The 18,852-nt window shown below is 43.7% G+C and overlaps 1 protein-coding gene across 1 annotated transcript in view; it reads right to left on the reverse strand.

Moving 5' to 3' along the window:
• Positions 1 to 1,788: 1,788 nt before the first annotated feature.
• Positions 1,789 to 18,852, reverse strand: part of LOC143815479 (arylsulfatase H-like) — a 99,834-nt gene continuing 82,770 nt past the window's right edge. Inside the window, exons 6-11 of the mRNA XM_077294706.1 lie at positions 18,072 to 18,495; positions 15,583 to 15,719; positions 7,523 to 7,657; positions 6,233 to 6,395; positions 3,159 to 3,280; positions 1,789 to 2,618 (exon numbers count right to left, since the gene is read on the reverse strand). Coding sequence (XP_077150821.1) covers positions 2,254 to 2,618; positions 3,159 to 3,280; positions 6,233 to 6,395; positions 7,523 to 7,657; positions 15,583 to 15,719; positions 18,072 to 18,495 — 1,346 coding nt within the window. The 3' untranslated portion in view covers positions 1,789 to 2,253. The remainder of the gene's footprint in view (positions 2,619 to 3,158; positions 3,281 to 6,232; positions 6,396 to 7,522; positions 7,658 to 15,582; positions 15,720 to 18,071; positions 18,496 to 18,852) is intronic.

An 18,852-nucleotide genomic window follows, 5' to 3' on the forward strand; every position in this document is an offset into this window, starting at 1 on the left:
GCGAGTCTCGCATGTTAAAACGAAACTCTGGCGCCGGCACTCCAGAACGGAGCATGCGGCTGCATGGCAATACATGGAGCTGCACACTCCGCTCTGGAGTGCCAGCGCCAGAGCTTGGTTTTAACATGCGAGACTCGGCCGTATTTCTCGCAAGTGAGAAGGAGCCCTTTTTGTTCAGCGGCATGTTCAGGCAGTACTGGATGCAGCAATACTAAATATGTGTACTTTTTATTTTATTTTCTTTCTTACATATATGCATTTAAACACGCAATATTTTTGCTTTTTTTAATAATTGTAACTTTGCTTTTTTTATAGACCTTTTCACTTTTAAGTATCTGATCATGTGTCTATTGCCTCGTAATATTTACGGATTATTAGAGCTGTCAGTGTTACACTGGTGGAATACCTATTAGATTCTGTTTCTGGCTGGGTCTAACAGGTCACCACCGTAGCTGACCTATACAGATGTCATTATTTGACCTCTGGCTGCCATGACAGCAATCAAATGGCTCCCTGCCATCACGTCAAGGGAGTGCCAATCCGGTGAAAGAGGGAGTCCCCTCCATCTCTTAACTTTCTAAATTCTGCAAATCACTATTGATCTGGGTAGTAGGAATAGAAGAAATTTGTCTCTGGGTAGTAGGGCTAAAGAGAGCTATCCCCTGGGTAGTAGGGCAAAAGAGGGCTGACCCTGGGTAGTAGCACCAAGAGCCATTTCTCTGTAATGGGCCTAAGAGAACTGTGCTAGATCTCTGTGTCGAAGATGGATTGCTCCCTATGCCAAGTACTGGCTGCGTCTGCTCTGATTTAAAGATGGAATCATACCCACATTCTGGCTGACTGCATTCATTCCCCATTTGTGCTGGCTGACTGCTTTCACCTCTTGTGCAGGCTGACTCCTATCACTGCCCTCATTGTTCACTCACAAAGATGACACACGCTCCTTGTGCTGGCGCCGCCCCCTCCCCCCCCCCCTTTTTTTTTTTTTTCTTTTACCACTCGCTGGATCATGTCAGATTCCAAGATTGCATCAGCTCCTTGTGCCGGCTCTGTTCCCTCTAAGCACTGGCTGTGTCAAAATAGAAGGCAGCCAGTACTTACTAGAGGGGGTGGACTAGGAGTCAGCACAGGGAGCGGCTGCCATTTTAGAGTTTGAGCTACGGCACAGACTTCAACTCTGTTCCGGTCGGTTCTCTGTATGATGGAGAGTGAAAAGTCGGTCCTTCTTCTAGGACACACAGAATGAAACCCTGATTTAGAGGGTTAAAGACAAATGATGGGCGAACCCCTGGATGTATGGCTCCGGCCGACCAGTTAAAAAAAGTCTGGTTTGGGTACCAGAGCCAGCAGCTGTGACCCAAGGTAAAAAGTTTACCTACGGTCACAGAGACATCAGTTGATAAGAGTGTACTACTTTCCCAATGCGGTCCACCGCAAGTATGACTGAAGGCAGGACCAAATTACACTGGCCCATGGACTTGAGGTTGCCCAGCCATGCTATAAGTGAACACGGAATGCTACACAGTTCCTGGTAAATTGAGAATAATAATCTATGACGATCATGGTTTTCTTGATGCAAGATCAGTAAAGCCATTTTACAATCAAAAAATTTGTTTAATAATAAAATGTGGACATTACTATAGAATATGAATTACAGTGAATTGCAGGCAAACTAAGGCTATGAGCATACAGAGTTATATAAAGGGATATTCCCATCTCCAAGATCCTATCCAAATATGTACTAGGTATAATAATGATATTACCAAATGTAGTATACTTCTCCTGATAAGGCTACTTTCACACTAGCGTCGTGCACTGCACGTCGCTATGCGTCGTTTTGCAGAAAAAACGCATCCTGCAAAAGTGCTTGCAGGATGCGTTTTTTCTCCATTGACTTGCATTAGCGACGCAGTGCGATGCATTGCCACACGACAACACGTCGTGTTGCGTCGGACCGTCGCCACCAAAAAACGTTGCATGTAACGTTTTTTGGTGCGTCGTATCCAGCATTTCTGCCCCCTCCTCCCCGCACCTCACAATGGGGCAGCGGATGCGTTGAAAAACAGCATCCGCTGCCCCCTTTGTGCGGCGCTTCCACAGTATGCGTCGGTGCGCCGCAACGTCGCATTGCACGACGCGCAGTGCACGACGCTAATGTGAAAGTAGCCTTAGCTACATTGCTTACCCCATGTGTTGGGGTAGCTTAATTAGCTAGTTGCTAGTGGTCATAACCATGAACACCTAACCGTCGCTTTATGAGTGGTCATAATGGTCTTCCTTATCACACCAGCAGAAGGGAAATGTCCCGCAGCATGGCTGTAACCAGGGCCTCCAAACATTATTGAGGAAAGAGAACTGCATAGGCACCTCACTGATTGTCTCCTGATGTTCTGCCACTGCCATCTTAATTCTCTTCAGGACGGCACTATATTGTGGCTCTAACTGAGGGTCAAGAGGGTTGGATTCTGAAGGATCAGCTGATAGCTCAAATAATAATGGCGGATCATGGTTAGTAACTTGGTCTCCTTCACAACCACAGTACAATATATCATAACATCCCACTGCACCATCCGGGTTAAAGACTGGAGTCATATAGTGGACTTTCCAAATAGCTCCACCTAGGAACAAAAAAAAATGTAAACACATAATTTAATTTAAAAATTGATTTATAATTTTTGCTACAAATTCAGAATATAGCCGGCAGGATTCACAGTTTAATCACTGTCTGCTGATTTCTTCCTCAGCATATGTGATGGCTTATGAACACCACATTCACAGTAGGTTGTGGATCTTAACAATGAATATTCACACAACTACCGCAAATCAACCACATATTTAACATGGACTAAAGTTATCAATCACTAGAACAGATACTGCTACATAGCATCTATAAAAGACATAAAATCCCATACAGTATGCCACAAGAAAGCATTCCCAGGTGACCAGAAACAGAGAATGACCTCAAATCTGCTTCTGGCCACATTGGAGCTCATAGACTAACAGTGTGGATGATGTCACTGGAGGACATTTGGCCCATACAAATGGTTTTTGTGAAACCTGACAAAACCTTCATGGACATGGACAGAATATACAAACACCACAATGTTAACCAGATACAAAGCCATCCCATAAATACAAAGATGAAACAAGGCACTTACTTTCTTTCTGATGATAGCGGACTGCATGAAGTGTAGTTCCACAGTAATGATAAAGAAACTCATGCTCTGAATGAGGAGTTTTTTTTGTAAGTAGAGGCATCAGGTTCCTTCCATCAATTATTCTAATGTAATATAAGAAATGCATAATAAGCCAGAAAAGATAAATATAGGTTTTAGCCTTAAAGAGATTTGTCTATCCTATATACAGGTCCTTCTCAAAAAATTAGCATATAGTGTTAAATTTTATTATTTACCATAATGTAATGATTACAATTAAACTTTCATATATTATAGATTCATTATCCACCAACTGAAATTTGTCAGGTCTTTTATTGTTTTAATACTGATGATTTTGGCATACAACTCCTGATAACCCAAAAAACCTGTCTCAATAAATTAGCATATTTCACCCGTCCAATCAAATAAAAGTGTTTTTTAATAACAAACAAAAAAACCATCAAATAATAATGTTCAGTTATGCACTCAATACTTGGTCGGGAATCCTTTGGCAGAAATGACTGCTTCAATGCGGCGTGGCATGGAGGCAATCAGCCTGTGACACTGCTGAGATGTTATGGAGGCCCAGGATGCTTCAATAGCGGCCTTAAGCTCATCCAGAGTGTTGGGTCTTGCGTCTCTCAACTTTCTCTTCACAATATCCCACAGATTCTCTATGGGGTTCAGGTCAGGAGAGTTGGCAGGCCAATTGAGCACAGTAATACCATGGTCAGTAAACCATTTACCAGTGGTTTTGGCACTGTGAGCAGGTGCCAGGTCGTGCTGAAAAATGAAATCTTCATCTCCATAAAGCATTTCAGCCGATGGAAGCATGAAGTGCTCCAAAATCTCCTGATAGCTAGCTGCATTGACCCTGCCCTTGATGAAACAAAGTGGACCAACACCAGCAGCTGACATGGCACCCCACACCATCACTGACTGTGGGTACTTGACACTGGACTTCAGGCATTTTGGCATTTCCTTCTCCCCAGTCTTCCTCCAGACTCTGGCACCTTGATTTCCGAATGACATGCAAAATTTGCTTTCATCAGAAAAAAGTACTTGGGACCACTTAGCAACAGTCCAGTGCTGCTTCTCTGTAGCCCAGGTCAGGCGCTTCTGCCGCTGTTTATGGTTCAAAAGTGGCTTTACCTGGGGAATGCGGCACCTGTAGCCCATTTCCTGCACATGCCTGTGCACGGTGGCTCTGGATGTTTCCACACCAGACTCAGTCCACTGCTTCCTCAGGTTCCCCAAGGTCTGGAATCGGTCCTTCTCCACAATCTTCCTCAGGGTCCGGTCACCTCTTCTCGTTGTACAGCGTTTTCTGCCACATTGTTTCCTTCCAACAGACTTACCATTGAGGTGCCTTGATACAGCACTCTGGGAACAGCCTATTTGTTGAGAAATTTCTTTCTGGGTCTTACCCTCTTGCTTGAGGGTGTCAATGATGGCCTTCTTGACATCTGTCAGGTCGCTAGTCTTACCCATGATGGGGGTTTTGAGTAATGAACCAGGCAGGGAGTTTTTAAAAGCCTCAGGTATCTTTTGCATGTGTTTCGAGTTAATTAGTTGATTCAGAAGATTAGGGTAATAGGTCATTTAGAGACCCTTTTCTTGATATGCTAATTTATTGAGACAGGTTTTTTGGGTTATCAGGAGTTGTATGCCAAAATCATCAGTATTAAAACAATAAAAGACCTGACAAATTTCAGTTGGTGGATAATGAATCTATAATATATGAAAGTTTAATTGTAATCATTACATTATGGTAAATAATGAAATTTAACACTATATGCTAATTTTTTGAGAAGGACCTGTATGTGGCATAAACAAATTGGTCCCCGGCAATCAATATGTGATCAGGGGGGTCCGACACCAGACATCCCACTGATCAGCCAAAAACTGCATTGGGCAGTTTCCAGAATAAAGCAAGGTTCATGGCGGAGTACAGCAGCTTTGTACATGAATTAGTGCTGTTGATTACTACAGTGTGACTGCTACTCAAGCGAATGGGAGATAAAGTTCAGTAATATATGGGGCTGATTGGTGTCAGACCTCCACTGATCTCATTGCTAGTCTATCCTTTGGATAGGTCGCCAATAGATCAGTCCTGGACAACCAATTCAAATATACATAAGTCACTTTATGGCTAAAGAGGTGTTCTTCCTTATCTTTCAGAAATGCATAATATATCCTGAGTGGCACGAGAAGACCCGCTTTGAAACCATGTGACTTTGCAATACTCTGTTGGTATATGCTTCTTGTGACTATGTATGGCCAGTCAATAGTTTTGATATGGGTTGCAGCCTGCTGAGGATTTTTTTTTTTACATGACACAATAATATATTGAATTTGTATTGTGAGAATTGGAGTCTTTAAGGAAAGTTAGGATTTAAGGGATTTGTCGATCTTAGGGTTGAGCGACCTTTAGTTTTTTACGGTCGAGTCGGGTTTTGTGATCTCCCTCTCCCTCTCTCTCTCTCTCTCTCCCCTCGTCCCAGCACAGCAAATTTCGTTTTGCACATTCCAAATCCCTACTGCACACAAGCGATAACATGACGATAGGCGTTCACTCCCCCTAAGACCTATGTCATCACTCTGCCCACGCTCATTCATTGGCTGTAAAAATGGCACTAAACGCATCATACGAAACGCGACTTTGGCGCCAAGAACGCGTACCGCATGGCCTACCCCGCACAAGGATCGGGTCGGGTTTCATGAGACGCCGACTTTGCCAAAAGTCGGTGACTTATGAAAATGAACGACCCGTTTCGCTCAACCCTAGTCGATCTGTATAAGTCAACAAAACCTTGACACTTGGACCATCACTCACATGGATGTAGCCATGTTTTATCCTTAATATTTCTAGATGTATTAGGAATAGTTGAGTACATTGGGCATATACCTTGATGCTATTTCTGCTACAGTAAGAAATGGCAAGTCGCTAGGATATAGCATCACTTTCTAACCTAAAGTTGCCCGTGTGTCTTAGGCACTGCCTTAACATTCTTTAATAGCTTTGTCCATACTAAGAGTTTAAAGGTTAAAAAAATAATAATAGATCTAACACAAACCTGTCTGTAGGCAATTCTCCACCACCCAAGAAGACCACAGTTGGATAGATGTCCATTAGACTTGTAGGTTCATCAATTTTCACATTAGAAGGAATCACACCAGGCCATCGGAATATCCCTGGTACACGGATCCCACCTTCCCAACCAGCCATACTTTTTCCACCTGGAAAATAAGGCTTTGTAAATGTCCTATATTAATGTTATAAACACTGTATAAAATCTACATGCCTGGTATTAAAATATAGGTGAAATATCAGCAATATTTCATGAACTAAACTGTGTTATACAACTTCAGATCTGCCTTTTTTCACAACAATTGTATGTCCACCTTTCTCAAGCTCTCCCCTCCTAGTAAAGATGTAATTATCAGTGTATGGGCACAGCACTCAACTGACTGCTGAAAAGTACGAGCAGAAATTCAGTGGAAATCTTAAAGGGGTTGTCCAGTCCAAATCAATAAGTCAGCAGTCACTCTGTGTGACTGCAGACTTATGAATCACCCCAGTGCAAACATTGTGCGATCTGGGGATTTGCCGGTTTCTGAGCCGGGACCGGAGGGTATGTATGCATTATACATACTCCTGGCCAGGGCTCGTCCAGTGGAGCCAGCCTCACTTCATACACATTTGTATGGAGCGAGGCTGCGCCCTCTAGTCGGCCATGCCCACTGGACAGCCGTATCACAAGTCAGGACGCGATCTCGCTCAATACAAGTGTAGTGTATGGTGCAAGGATACACCCACTAAACTGGCACTGGCCGGGAGTATGTATAACACACATACCCAAAGGGGAAATTCACAAGTCTGCAGTCACACAGAGTGACTGCAGACTTATCGATTTGGAATGGACAATCCCTTTATGGTCTAATTTCTCAAAAACATTCCAGCTTTCATCAGTGGTTAAAACCAGTGATTTTTTAATGTATGAAAAAATAAAACAAAAGAAACCCTTCAAAGGTTCTCTTATCCACTACAATATTAATCATGGACAGCACATACAGTAGATGCTATCCGTGTGCTGTAAGTAGTTTTCACAAACCCATAGATCTGAATGTGCCACTTTGATTTCAATATCAGATCAAAAACAAACGCAGAAATATCAACAGCCCATAGAATGTAATCTGTACACGTACCATTGTGCAAATCTAGGACAAAACGCACATGATTCATGGATGTGTGCATGAGACCAAACACTCGTTCCACCCACAAAGAAGATTTCTAAAATGTCACCATGAGCGCATAGAATACAGATGTTGCCTGCTTTACATCACACTAGAAACTTTTTTCTCACCTCTATAAATTCCATTCCATCCTCCACTTTGGAACTTGTTATATTTTCCTTCCAAATGTCCTCCGTGATCAGAGGCAAAGTAGATCATTGTGTTGTTCTGCAGTCCTGCATTATCGATAGCATCGACCACTAAACCTGGGGATAAATATTCATTGATAAAATGATGAGCTAAGAACTGATTAAAGTAGTTACTGGGACCAGAAATAAAGGAAATCACACACGATGATAACAAAAAGTAGCAAATAATACACATGTGGAACTGAAGTATAAAACGGTGTGCTACCTATACTACTACTACCTGGAAGACTAGAAAACCTGGAAAATACAAAATAGGTCACATCCAGAAAATACCTGGTACTCATCACTGTGAAAACATCTTTTTTTTTCAAATCTAAGCAAACAAAAATCAAAAGAATTCTGCTCACCTAAATAAAGTTTTTTCTCTTGCTTTAGTTTGTATACAAGACATTGAGGTACACAAGATCTTTATACAGCAGTGCCACATTGCTCTGTCCTAGGAATGTACTCTGCAATACTAACTCATCTGTATTGTGCAAATGGAGCGGCCCCCAGTCGCAGGGCAGCGGGGTACTCAGTACCGGGTCCCTCTGTCTCAGTTCTGGGGATGTCACGGTGGCCCGACCCAGTCCGTAGCCCTGCTAAGGGGCGCCCCATTAAAGGTGTAGGTGAAAGTTTGTCAAGTGTTTGTGACGCCACCTGTGGTGTTCGGTCAGGGTGACCGACGCTGCTAGGGGTCCGCTGGGGTGATGGAATGGCAGCTAGATGGTGTGACTTCCCACAGGTAAAGTATGTCCCCAGGGCTTCCCTTGATGAGTAGACAGTGATGGTGTAGGTCGCAGTAAATGACGAGGACACAGGGTTGCAGTCTCTTTACCTTTTTAACTGAAGGCTTCGGCATCCGCAATCCAGAGCACTGCTAACAGGGCTGGCTGAGACCGGCCGGTCCGAAGGCACATCCAGAGTTCCCTTTGCAGGTGGAAATCAGTAGCCTACCTACTAGCGCCTGGGTGTTGTAGTACCTCCCTGCTGAGCACCAAATGATAGTCCTCACAACTGTCGTGCATGTTTCTGTTCTCTCTCTCTCTGTCCCCCAGATGGTTTGGATAGGACGCACCCGTATGACGGGGTAGGCCTGGAGTTATTTTATAGGGACCCTAGAGACGCCCCTCTCCCACAATTGCCTCCGTTGTCTTTGTAGGTGAAAAGGTGGACAGCCAACTTGGAATTAACTGCCCTGCCGTAGTTCGGAGTAATGCGTAGAGCGTATTACTCCCTCGGCGTTCCGGCCGCCGGCTACGCGCCTCAGAAGGATGTTGCCGATCTCCGGGCACAACTCCTCCTGGTTCTATCTCCTTTGTGCTGTGATCTCGTTTCTCACTTCTCCACAAAATACTTCGCTTCTTGTCCTTTCTTAGGATGCTGCCGCAAGGAATTGCAGGCGCAGCTCCGTAACGATCTGTCCCGTGCTAGGCCACTGCCAGGATCCCACCCCTGACAGAGACCTCCCTGGGTCTTCCCAAGCAACGCTCCCCTCTCACTGGATGTTACCTGGGCAAAACCCAGTCAGCTTCTCCCTAACTTCCTATCCAACCCCCAGTTTTACCAGAGTGTGAGGAGTGGCCTAATACATAGCACCTTTTGCTCCCCCTGGTGGCCGGAGTGTGAAGTGTAGTGTGTGACTGTGATACCTGGTCAGGTGAACTCCTTTAGTGCCATCAGACGTACCATCACTCCCCCTTGTGGCAGAGCGACAATACTGCAACGACCAGGACTCTGGGGCGCTGCACAAATACTGATTATTAATTTAGAGACAAATGACTGACAGGTCTTGGCCTAGGGTTGTGAAACAGCTGGATAAAAGAGGGCAAGGGTACATCCAACATGAACCGGAAAATGCAAGGTTGTGGTGGAAGGGGAAATAGGCTTGTCATTTGTGTTACTGGATGGGCTACTCGACTCCCTTTCTTTGACAGGCGTATAAAGGTACGCCTTGTAGATGAGGTCCAGAAATAGCATGTGCTCCAGTGGATGGCAAGTGCTGCATCAAGTGGCATCGCCTTCTCTCTTTTATCTTAACATTACACACATTACAGTCCTCAGAGGTGGCACTAGAATTATCCTCTTTTCACAACTCTCCAACGGTCCATCTCACCCAGAGTACAGATCGTATAATTGTGCAGCATGGATGCATGGGACAGGGCTTCGACATACATTTTTTGTTTAAACATTGATCAGTAACAGGTGGATGACTGACAAGCGTAGGCCTGGTGCCCTGAGAACCTTGCCAAATTCAGGCAACACACATGAAGGAGACCCAACTTGTAGTCCAAACATTTCTAAAAATAAGGGTAAACACCACTAAAGTGTCATCAATTTCCCCAGAGTAGAAATTGTATAATAGGGCTCTGACACCACTTCTGCTACAGGCAAGCCACCAGATGGAGACACAACTTGTATTCTTCCACATTTTCAAAAATTGTTAGTAACATCAGCCGCAGTAGCAACAGCAGGCACAGAAGCCACGACACAAAGTGTCACATACTGCAATAACGCAAGATCAATGCAGCACACTAAAAACTACACCATCGCCTGGGGTGCAAAAGTCATTGGAGATCCATTACTTGTTTATCTTGATGAAAGTTGGGCGGTGAACACTTTCAGGGGACAGCTGAAAGCGCTTATCTGTCGCAACACCAGCAGCAGGGCTGATGACACATTTTGAGAGAACGTTGGCTGCTGGGCATGAAAAAAATCTCCCAGGTGTGACCGGTGAGCTCAGGCTACTCTTCCATTTTTGAAGAATAAAATACAAAAGTGACCAAATTCCCCCTGATGGTATTAATATTGAGCTCAAGATACTCCTGCACCTTCCTCGCCAGTCGTTCACAATGTGTAAGGCTGCATGTCCACGGTCCGTAATGACGGTGCTTTGGACGCAGCGGAAAACCGGCTCCACCCAAAGCGCCGCCCCTTCTGTATGCGCGGTGATTCCGGACGTGTTCATTTCACACATCTGGAATCTCCGCACCCTATACACAGGACCCTGTGATTTACCTTGAGGCAAAAAGACGCCCCGCATGTCCATAAACGCAGGGCCGCCCGAGGCATCCCTGCACGCTTAGTGGAGATGGGATTTCATAAACTCCCCTCTAATATGCTGTAACATCTGGATGCTGCGGGTTGAACACTGCGGCTGTACGCAGCGTTCAATCAGCAGCTAATCCGGATGTATTCCTGAACGTGGACACTTACCCTAAGACTTGTACTCTGTTCAGGTCTGGTGCACGTGCTAGTCTAAAAAATGTGTGAAACGACTCACAAAAATTACTTATGCCACTTACACTGCTGCTACTAATGTTCTTGTGTTGACGACTCAGTGTTCCCAGGGTTGGAAGTCTATAACTGCGATGCACACTGCATACCTCACTGCTGTCTTGGGCAAAACTACTCTTAAGATTGTGTGCAAGCATGTTTTGATACTCCAGCATGCGCAAGTCCCTTTACATTGGGGGGAGGATCTAGCAAAATTTACTCTTGTAATGTGGATCTAAGGGAGTGGCAACCCAGTAGTCAGCACTATTTCTAATACTAACAATACAGGAATCATGTTGCAGATGCAGTGCAGCAAGAAGGCGCTCATGTGTGGGGCACTTCCATGAGGTCCAAGACCATCGTGTCTTGGTGGCAGGGTAACACTCAAGCTTGCTTTCTACATTTCCTCCCGCCAACCATGGACAACAGAGAGGGGATTACTATCCTTTTCTTCTCCTGACTGTTGCAAGGCCATCACCTCTTCCTCGTCCTCCTCCATTTGTTCCTAGGCTCCTGCACTTTCACTAACAGTTTGTCTGGTACCATGACCCCCCTTGATCGCTGTAATTGCATGGCACCTGCCTGTGCGACAATAGTCAAGAACTTTGAGATATTGTTATCCCTTCAGCATCCTCCTCTTCCTTTGGGACCACCAGCTTCTCCCACAGACTATTCACAGTGTGCTCAAGCATGTAGATGACCAGTGATGCTTTTGATTGCATCGTCAGCGCTGACCATGTTATTAGCCATTTTTAAACTGTGCAGAAGTCCTTCATCTGTTCTCACTCCGCAAGCGTGATTTGCACCACGTCTGTACTACTTTGGTCCAGGCTATGCAAAAAGGACATATTGCACCAGGGCTCATTGCTGCTGCCACAGTTGCTGCAAGAGGTGGAGAGTGGAATTCCACTATGTCGGTGCATTGCAGATCAACCGGTTAACCGGTAGGCCGAAAGACCTCTGTAGCGATGCAATTTGATGACCTGCGTGGTGCTGTACCAACAGGTTGAGGATATACAAAAAAACCCTGTTTGGGAAAGAAGAACAGACAAATCGCGGCGCCCTAAGTGCGTAAACACAATATTATAGTCTTTAAAGGGTGCACAATTTTATGCACTCACCTGATAAAAGACTGAAATGGCTTTAAATTATGTATCCTCAGAATTCCCTCTGAGATACTTTTCAATATACAGGGCTTGCAGCTTGCCTCGGGTGGATCCAAGTGAAAGAGCCAGAGTAAGGCTCACACAGGATGAGTAATTCAAGAAAAGCACATCCAGCCCATGAATGGCAGCGCTTCCCAGGACTCACATTCAAAGATGATATTTCATATTTTTTTATTTCATAACTTAAAATAGAAGAGATACAACGCGTTTCGGATACAGTATATATCCTTCTTCAGGTATCATAAAAACACAGTACAAATCCTACCAGGTAGGATTTGTACTGTGTTTTTATGATACCTGAAGAAGGATATATACTGTATCCGAAACGCGTTGTATCTCTTCTATTTTAAGTTATGAAATAAAAAAATATGAAATATCATCTTTGAATGTGAGTCCTGGGAAGCGCTGCCATTCATGGGCTGGATGTGCTTTTCTTGAACAGGTTGAGGATGTGAGCCATGCATGGCATGTGTGTGAGGTTGACCCAGTTTAGGGCAGGCAGCAGGTTTGCATCATTATTGCACATGCCTTTCCCTGCACATGGGTTTTGTGAAGACAGCCATTGCTGAAACTCGGCCTGGATTGCTGCCCACAACTCTTCAACTGTGTGATTCCCCTGTCCCAGTAATCTGCCTCGGAGTAACCCTTGACTCTGCCCTGTCCTTCAAACTGCACATCCAAGCTCTCACCACCTCCTGTCGCCTCCAGCTCAAAAATATTTTCAGAATCCATCCTTTCCTCAACCCTCACTCTACCAAAATGCTTGTGCATGCCCTAATCATCTCCCGCCTCGACTATTGCAACATTCTCCTCTGTGGCCTACCTTCTAACACTCTCACCTCTCCAGTCCATCCTTACCTCTGCTGCTCTGCTAATTAATCTCTATCCTCACTACACTCCTGCTTCCTCTCTTTGCAAATTCCTTCATTGTCTCCCAATTTCCCAGCATATCCAGTTTAAACTACTAACACTGACCTACAAAGCCATCCATAACCTTTCTCCTCCGCACATTTCCAAACTAATCTCTCAATATCTTCCCTCACGTAATCTCCGGTCCTCCCAAGACCTCCTTCTCTCCTCCACGCTTATTTGCTCCTCATCCAATTGCCTCCAAGACATCTCCGGAATATCCCCCATCATCTGGAATTTTGTGCCCCAACATGTCCGGTTACGTACCACATTTGGTTCCTTCAAACGGAACCTGAAAACCCATCTCTTCAAAGAATCTTACAACCTGTAATGACCACACAGCCACCTCAACACCATTGGAGCTACTGCAACCCCCGACCTACTGTCTCCTTCCCCATTATCCTGTAGAATGTAAGCCAGCAAGGGCAGGGTCCTCTTCCCTCTGTATCAGTCTGTCATTGTTAGTTTTGTTTACTGTAAGTGATATTTGTATTTTGATGTAGCCCCGTCTTATGTACAGCACCATGGAATTAATGTTGCTATATAAATAAATAATAATATTTACTGTGATCTCCAAGGCATAGTCATTTAAACACTGCCTGATTGCGGTGAGGCCTGGCTGCACTGTAAGCAGAGGGGAAATTCTCTCTGCTGTGTTGGAACACGTGTCTCATTTAGGGTGAGATTGAGTGTGGAGTTTGAGGTCCTAGAGGAGATGGACGAGGCAGAATCAGTGGTTATCTGAATACATGGAAGATTGTGGCTAAAGCATAGCAACAGGCTGATTAAGCAACTAATGTGTAAAGGCCCCGTCACACACAGCGACGCTGCAGCGATACAGACAATGATGCTGATCGCTGCAGCGTCGCTGTTTTGTCGCTGTGTGGTCGCTGGGGAGCTGTCACACAGACAGCTCTCTCCAGCGACCAACGATCAGGGGAACGACTTCGGCATCGTTGAAACTGTCTTCAACGATGCCGAAGTCCCCCTGCAGCACCCGGGTAACCAGGGTAAACATCGGGTTACTAAGCGCAGGGCCGCGCTTAGTAACCCGATGTTTACCCTGGTTACCAAAAAAAACAAACACTACATACTCACCATCTGATGTCCGTCAGGTCCCTTGCCTTCTGCTTCCTGCTCTGACTGAGCCGCCGTACAGTGAGAGCAGAGCGCAGCGGTGACGTCACTGCTGTGCTCTCACTGTACGGCGGCACTCAGTCAGAGCAGGAAGCAGACGGCGAGGGACCTGACGGACATCAGATGGGTGAGTATGTACTGTTTGGTTTTTTTTACATTTACGCTGGTAACCAGGGTAAACATCGGGTTACTAAGCGCGGCCCTGCGCTTAGCAACCCGATGTTTACCCTGGTTACCAGTGAAGACATCGCTGGATCGGTGTCACACACACCGATTCAGCGATGTCAGCGGGACCTCAACGACCAAAAAAAGGTCCAGGCCATTCCGACACGACCAGCGATCTCGCAGCAGGGGCCTGATCGCTGGTACGTGTCACACATAGCGAGATCGCTACTGAGGTCGCTGTTGCATCACAAAACTTGTGACTCAGCAGCGATCTCGCTAGCGATCTCGCTATGTGTGACGGGGCCTTTACTTGTCGCCTTTCTTGCTATTAGGCTAAAAGTTGAGACATCAGCTTGGGACATCTAGTGTTCAGTTCCTCTTCATGTCTGGAAAGTCCCAAGATATTGTCTGATTTGTGGAGGCCATTTTAAGCAACTGATTATAGTGTATATAGCTGTAAGGCTATGTGCACACGTTCAGGATTTCTTGCAGAAATTTCCTGAGCAAAACCGGATATTTTCTGCAAGAAATCCGCATGTGTTTTTTTCGCATTTTTCTCAAGTTTTTGATGCTTTTTTTGCACGTTTGATGCATTTTTTGTGCGTTTTTTTCACGTTTTTTTTCCCAGAGCTTCCCAATGCATTAAATAGCGAAAAATCTGCAAAATTAATGAACATGCTGCGTTTTTTACAGCGATGCGTTTTTTCGTGGAAAAAAAACGCATCATGTGCACAAGAATTGCGGAATGCATTCTAAATGATGGGATGCATAATGTATGCATTTTTTTATGCATTTTTATAGTGAAAAATGTGAAAAAAATGCAACGTGTGCACACAGCCTTAGTATATATGCAAGTGAAATCTATATGTGTTATATATTTCCATCACAATGGGACAGCACATGATCTGAAAATATGCTCTCCTCAGCAAGCTCTTATTTATGCAAAATCTTTAGCCCTTAATTCAAGAAGTATGCTTAACATGTCACTCCCCACAAGGAGAAACGATACGTCTTGGATCCCAGTCAGACACCTCTCACTCAGCCAAACCAGATCTCCACTTTGCACTGACAAGGGGAAGTACCCCAAAACACAATGTCTGCAAATTGAGATTCTGGTTTGGTTTTTATCCTAAGTCATGTGACAAGGCTCGTTAAAGGGTCGAGATTGACAGTTAGGATTGCTACTTCCAATAGGTGGCACTAGAGTTCTAGTCCTCTTCCTCTCTGAAGAGACAATTTGCATAGCCCTTAATTCAACAGATATGATATTAAAGGCTAAAATTAATAGGAACCAAACATAATTCTCATTTGCTGGGAATAATTTACAACATTACTATAGCCCTGACTTACCAACCATGTAGTCCATTTCTTCAACATTATCCCCATAAAGCCCATGTTTGCTTTTTCCAATAAATACTTCTGTGGTTATCAATGGTGTGTGGACATGTAGAAATGAAACGATGAGCAGAAAAGGTTGATTCTTATTTCTTGAAATAAACAAGAATATGAAAATAAAACTATAATAGACAAAAAGTTAATAAAAGTCTAACTTCTCCAATCAATACTGATATTATTCAAGCTTTTGCTTATGGGCAATAGATAAAGTTTAGAAATTACTGTCCAATCATCTAGTGAAACAGGAGCCAATAATGGCATAAAATCATGAGGAGAGTAGATATCTACAGTTATCAATTGGTTAAATAACTGTGACTTTTTGCCTCATTCTGAACAGGTACAATTTCAGGTGCATACCTTTTAAATCTATTTTTTTCTACAATACATGGGGCTTAAAATTTAAAAATTGCATTAAAGTTTTGTGGGAATTTTAGCTGATATTATTAGGTTATAAGTAGGAAATACGTGTCTGTTTCTCTTTTATGACCACAAAAGAACAGCTAAAAACATTTTAAATTGTATTACCCTTACCAACGAAATAATCTTTACAGTATATATCGGACATTTTTTCTTTTACAATGAAGGCAGTTATATTGATAGCAATTCAGAGAGGCAGTATTTATTTTTTATTCTTTTTGTATTTTAAATTTACTTACCATGCTATGTCAAATAATGTTTTAAAGGACCTTTGGGGAGCAATTGAACATATATTTTTTTACTGTTGATTTTGTTGTTGTTAAGCACTAGCTACAGGGAAAATTAACAGTAAAAACATGTATTAATATGTTAAAAGGCCCCATAAAGGTTCTTTATAGATGTCATATGACGTAGCATGTGATATAAATTAAAATAAAAAAACTCTCCCTCTTGTAACTGAGACTAATATAACAATTAGCCTCATCTACTAGAGAAATGTAGCCTCTTGGCTGCATAACACAGTTTACTAGGTTTCCTAAGATCTAACAGCTCCTGCTCCCTCTCTACAAACAGCAATTACATGGTTCTTGGATCTGGAGGAGAAAGCACTATCAGTTTTTTTTCATCTGTATACACAAGTGTTTGTGAATTGCTGTATACACCATGCTGACCCAAATAAAAATGTGAATAAACCATGTTTATCTTTTCTGTGGGGAGTCTGGCTGTGTCACTAACCATGAGTGGAGAAAAAGTTTTGGTGTTGTCATTCAAATTCTCTGAAACAAGGCCAAGAAAGCAAAAATTCTGCCGGGGTATGTAAACTTTTGAGCACAACTGTACAACAGGCTTGGTAAGCTCCTTCTCCATTTTCTACTATCATGGGGAAAGTCACTTGTAAAGAAAGATTTTAGCACACATGTAGATCACAGACTAAGGGTACCGTCACACAGTGCCATTTTCATCGCTACGATGGCACGATTCGTGACGTCGCAGCGTCGTATGATTATCGCTCCAGCGTCGTAGACTGCGGTCACACTTTGCAATCACGGCGCTGGAGCGATGCTGAAGTCCCCGGGTAACCAGAGTAAACATCGGGTTACTAAGCGCAGGGCCGCTCTTAGTAACCCGATGTTTACCCTGGTTACCAGCGTAAAGGTAAAAAAAACAAACAGTACATACTTACATTCCGGTGTCTGTCCCCGGCGCTGTGCTTCTCTGCACTGTGTAAGCACCATAGCCGGAAAGCAGAGCGGTGACGTCACCGCTGTGCTCGCTTTCCGGCCGGCAGGCGCTCACAGTGCAGAGAAGCTGAGACGCCGGAGGACAGACACCGGAATGTAAGTATGTACTGTTTGTTTTTTTTACCTTTACGCTGGTAACCAGGGTAAACATCGGGTTACTAAGAGCGGCCCTGCACTTAGTTACCCGATGTTTACCCTGGTTACAAGCGAACACATCGCTGGATCGGTGTCACACACAACGATCCAGAGATGTCAGCGGGTGATCAAGCGACGAAAGAAAGTTCCAAACGATCTGCTACGACGTACGATTCTCAGGGTGATGTCTGATCGCAGTAGCGTGTCAGACACAGCGATATCGTAACGATATCGCTAGAACGTCACGAATCGTACCGTCGTAGCGATGAAAATTTCACTGTGTGACGGTACCCTTAGTAAAAGCATGCAATGTGTATCAGTGGCTTCCAAAGCTGCAGGAAAGTGTGGTGTATTATAAGGGGCATAGACTTATGGGACAGGGATGGAATACTGCCATTTGTCAGAGCGTTAATGTGACCTCATCTGGACTATGCCGTTCAGTTCTGGGCACCAGTTAATAGAAAGGCATAAAACTGAACATACAGTATATACACACCAATGTAGATTTGATATAGATATTCTTTATGTTCATATTTTACTGTGCTTTTTCCAGGCAGGGTCTACTTGAAAAAAAAAAACACGTTGTGCCCATGCCCTAAATGTTTGTGTGCTAAATATTTTCTTGCAGAAAAGAGTCAAGCTATAACATACCTGTCAATGAACCGTTGCGCTTCTCTAAGTATTTGAGATGCAGTTCTTTCCACTTTCATTGGTTGCTCAACGATTTCATGGTTTCTCATTATTATGCAGGTCCAGTATTGTACAAAACCATATTTTAAGTACCATGTGATGAAAAATAAGATGCAAAACAGGGCACTGTAGAAAATTACATTCCTGTTGATGGTAAGCATATTACTGTATCTAACGATCACTAATGTCATCACAGCAAAAGCCATAAACTGAGTAATTAGTGTCAGTTGTGCTATAAAAGGGCCATCGATTTCCACCAACCCTTCGGGCTGACATTCGTAGATGAGACTAAAAGGTATACCATAGAAATAATCAAAACCATGGTTAAGAGGATGATGGCAATGATCATTAGAGGAGTCACAATTCAACCCAAGATGCCATTTGCCTAAAGAAAGTAAAGAAAAATATACTGCAGTTAACGTATGGAACATAATCAAGAAGAAATAACCAAGTCTTTCAAAGCCTTAAAATGTATGTATCATCTCTGTGTGTGGCTGCACTTTTCACTTAATAAAACAAAGGGCAGATGCACAAAGAGGATTTTGCCAAGAATCACTGAATAAAAATGCCCTCCCAAAACCCACGTTGGAGAAATGGCACCATCGCTGTAGGACAGGTAATTATGTCTTAGGTCTGGCAGCATAACTCTATTCATTTTGGTACTTTGACAACACTTATAGATCTCCTTTCTTTATTGAGAACATATGCACTATGCACTTTAGCTTTTAACTAGCACTGCTCT

Source organism: Ranitomeya variabilis, chromosome 3, assembly GCF_051348905.1.
Source record: "Ranitomeya variabilis isolate aRanVar5 chromosome 3, aRanVar5.hap1, whole genome shotgun sequence".
NCBI classification, from domain to species: Eukaryota; Metazoa; Chordata; class Amphibia; order Anura; family Dendrobatidae; genus Ranitomeya; species Ranitomeya variabilis.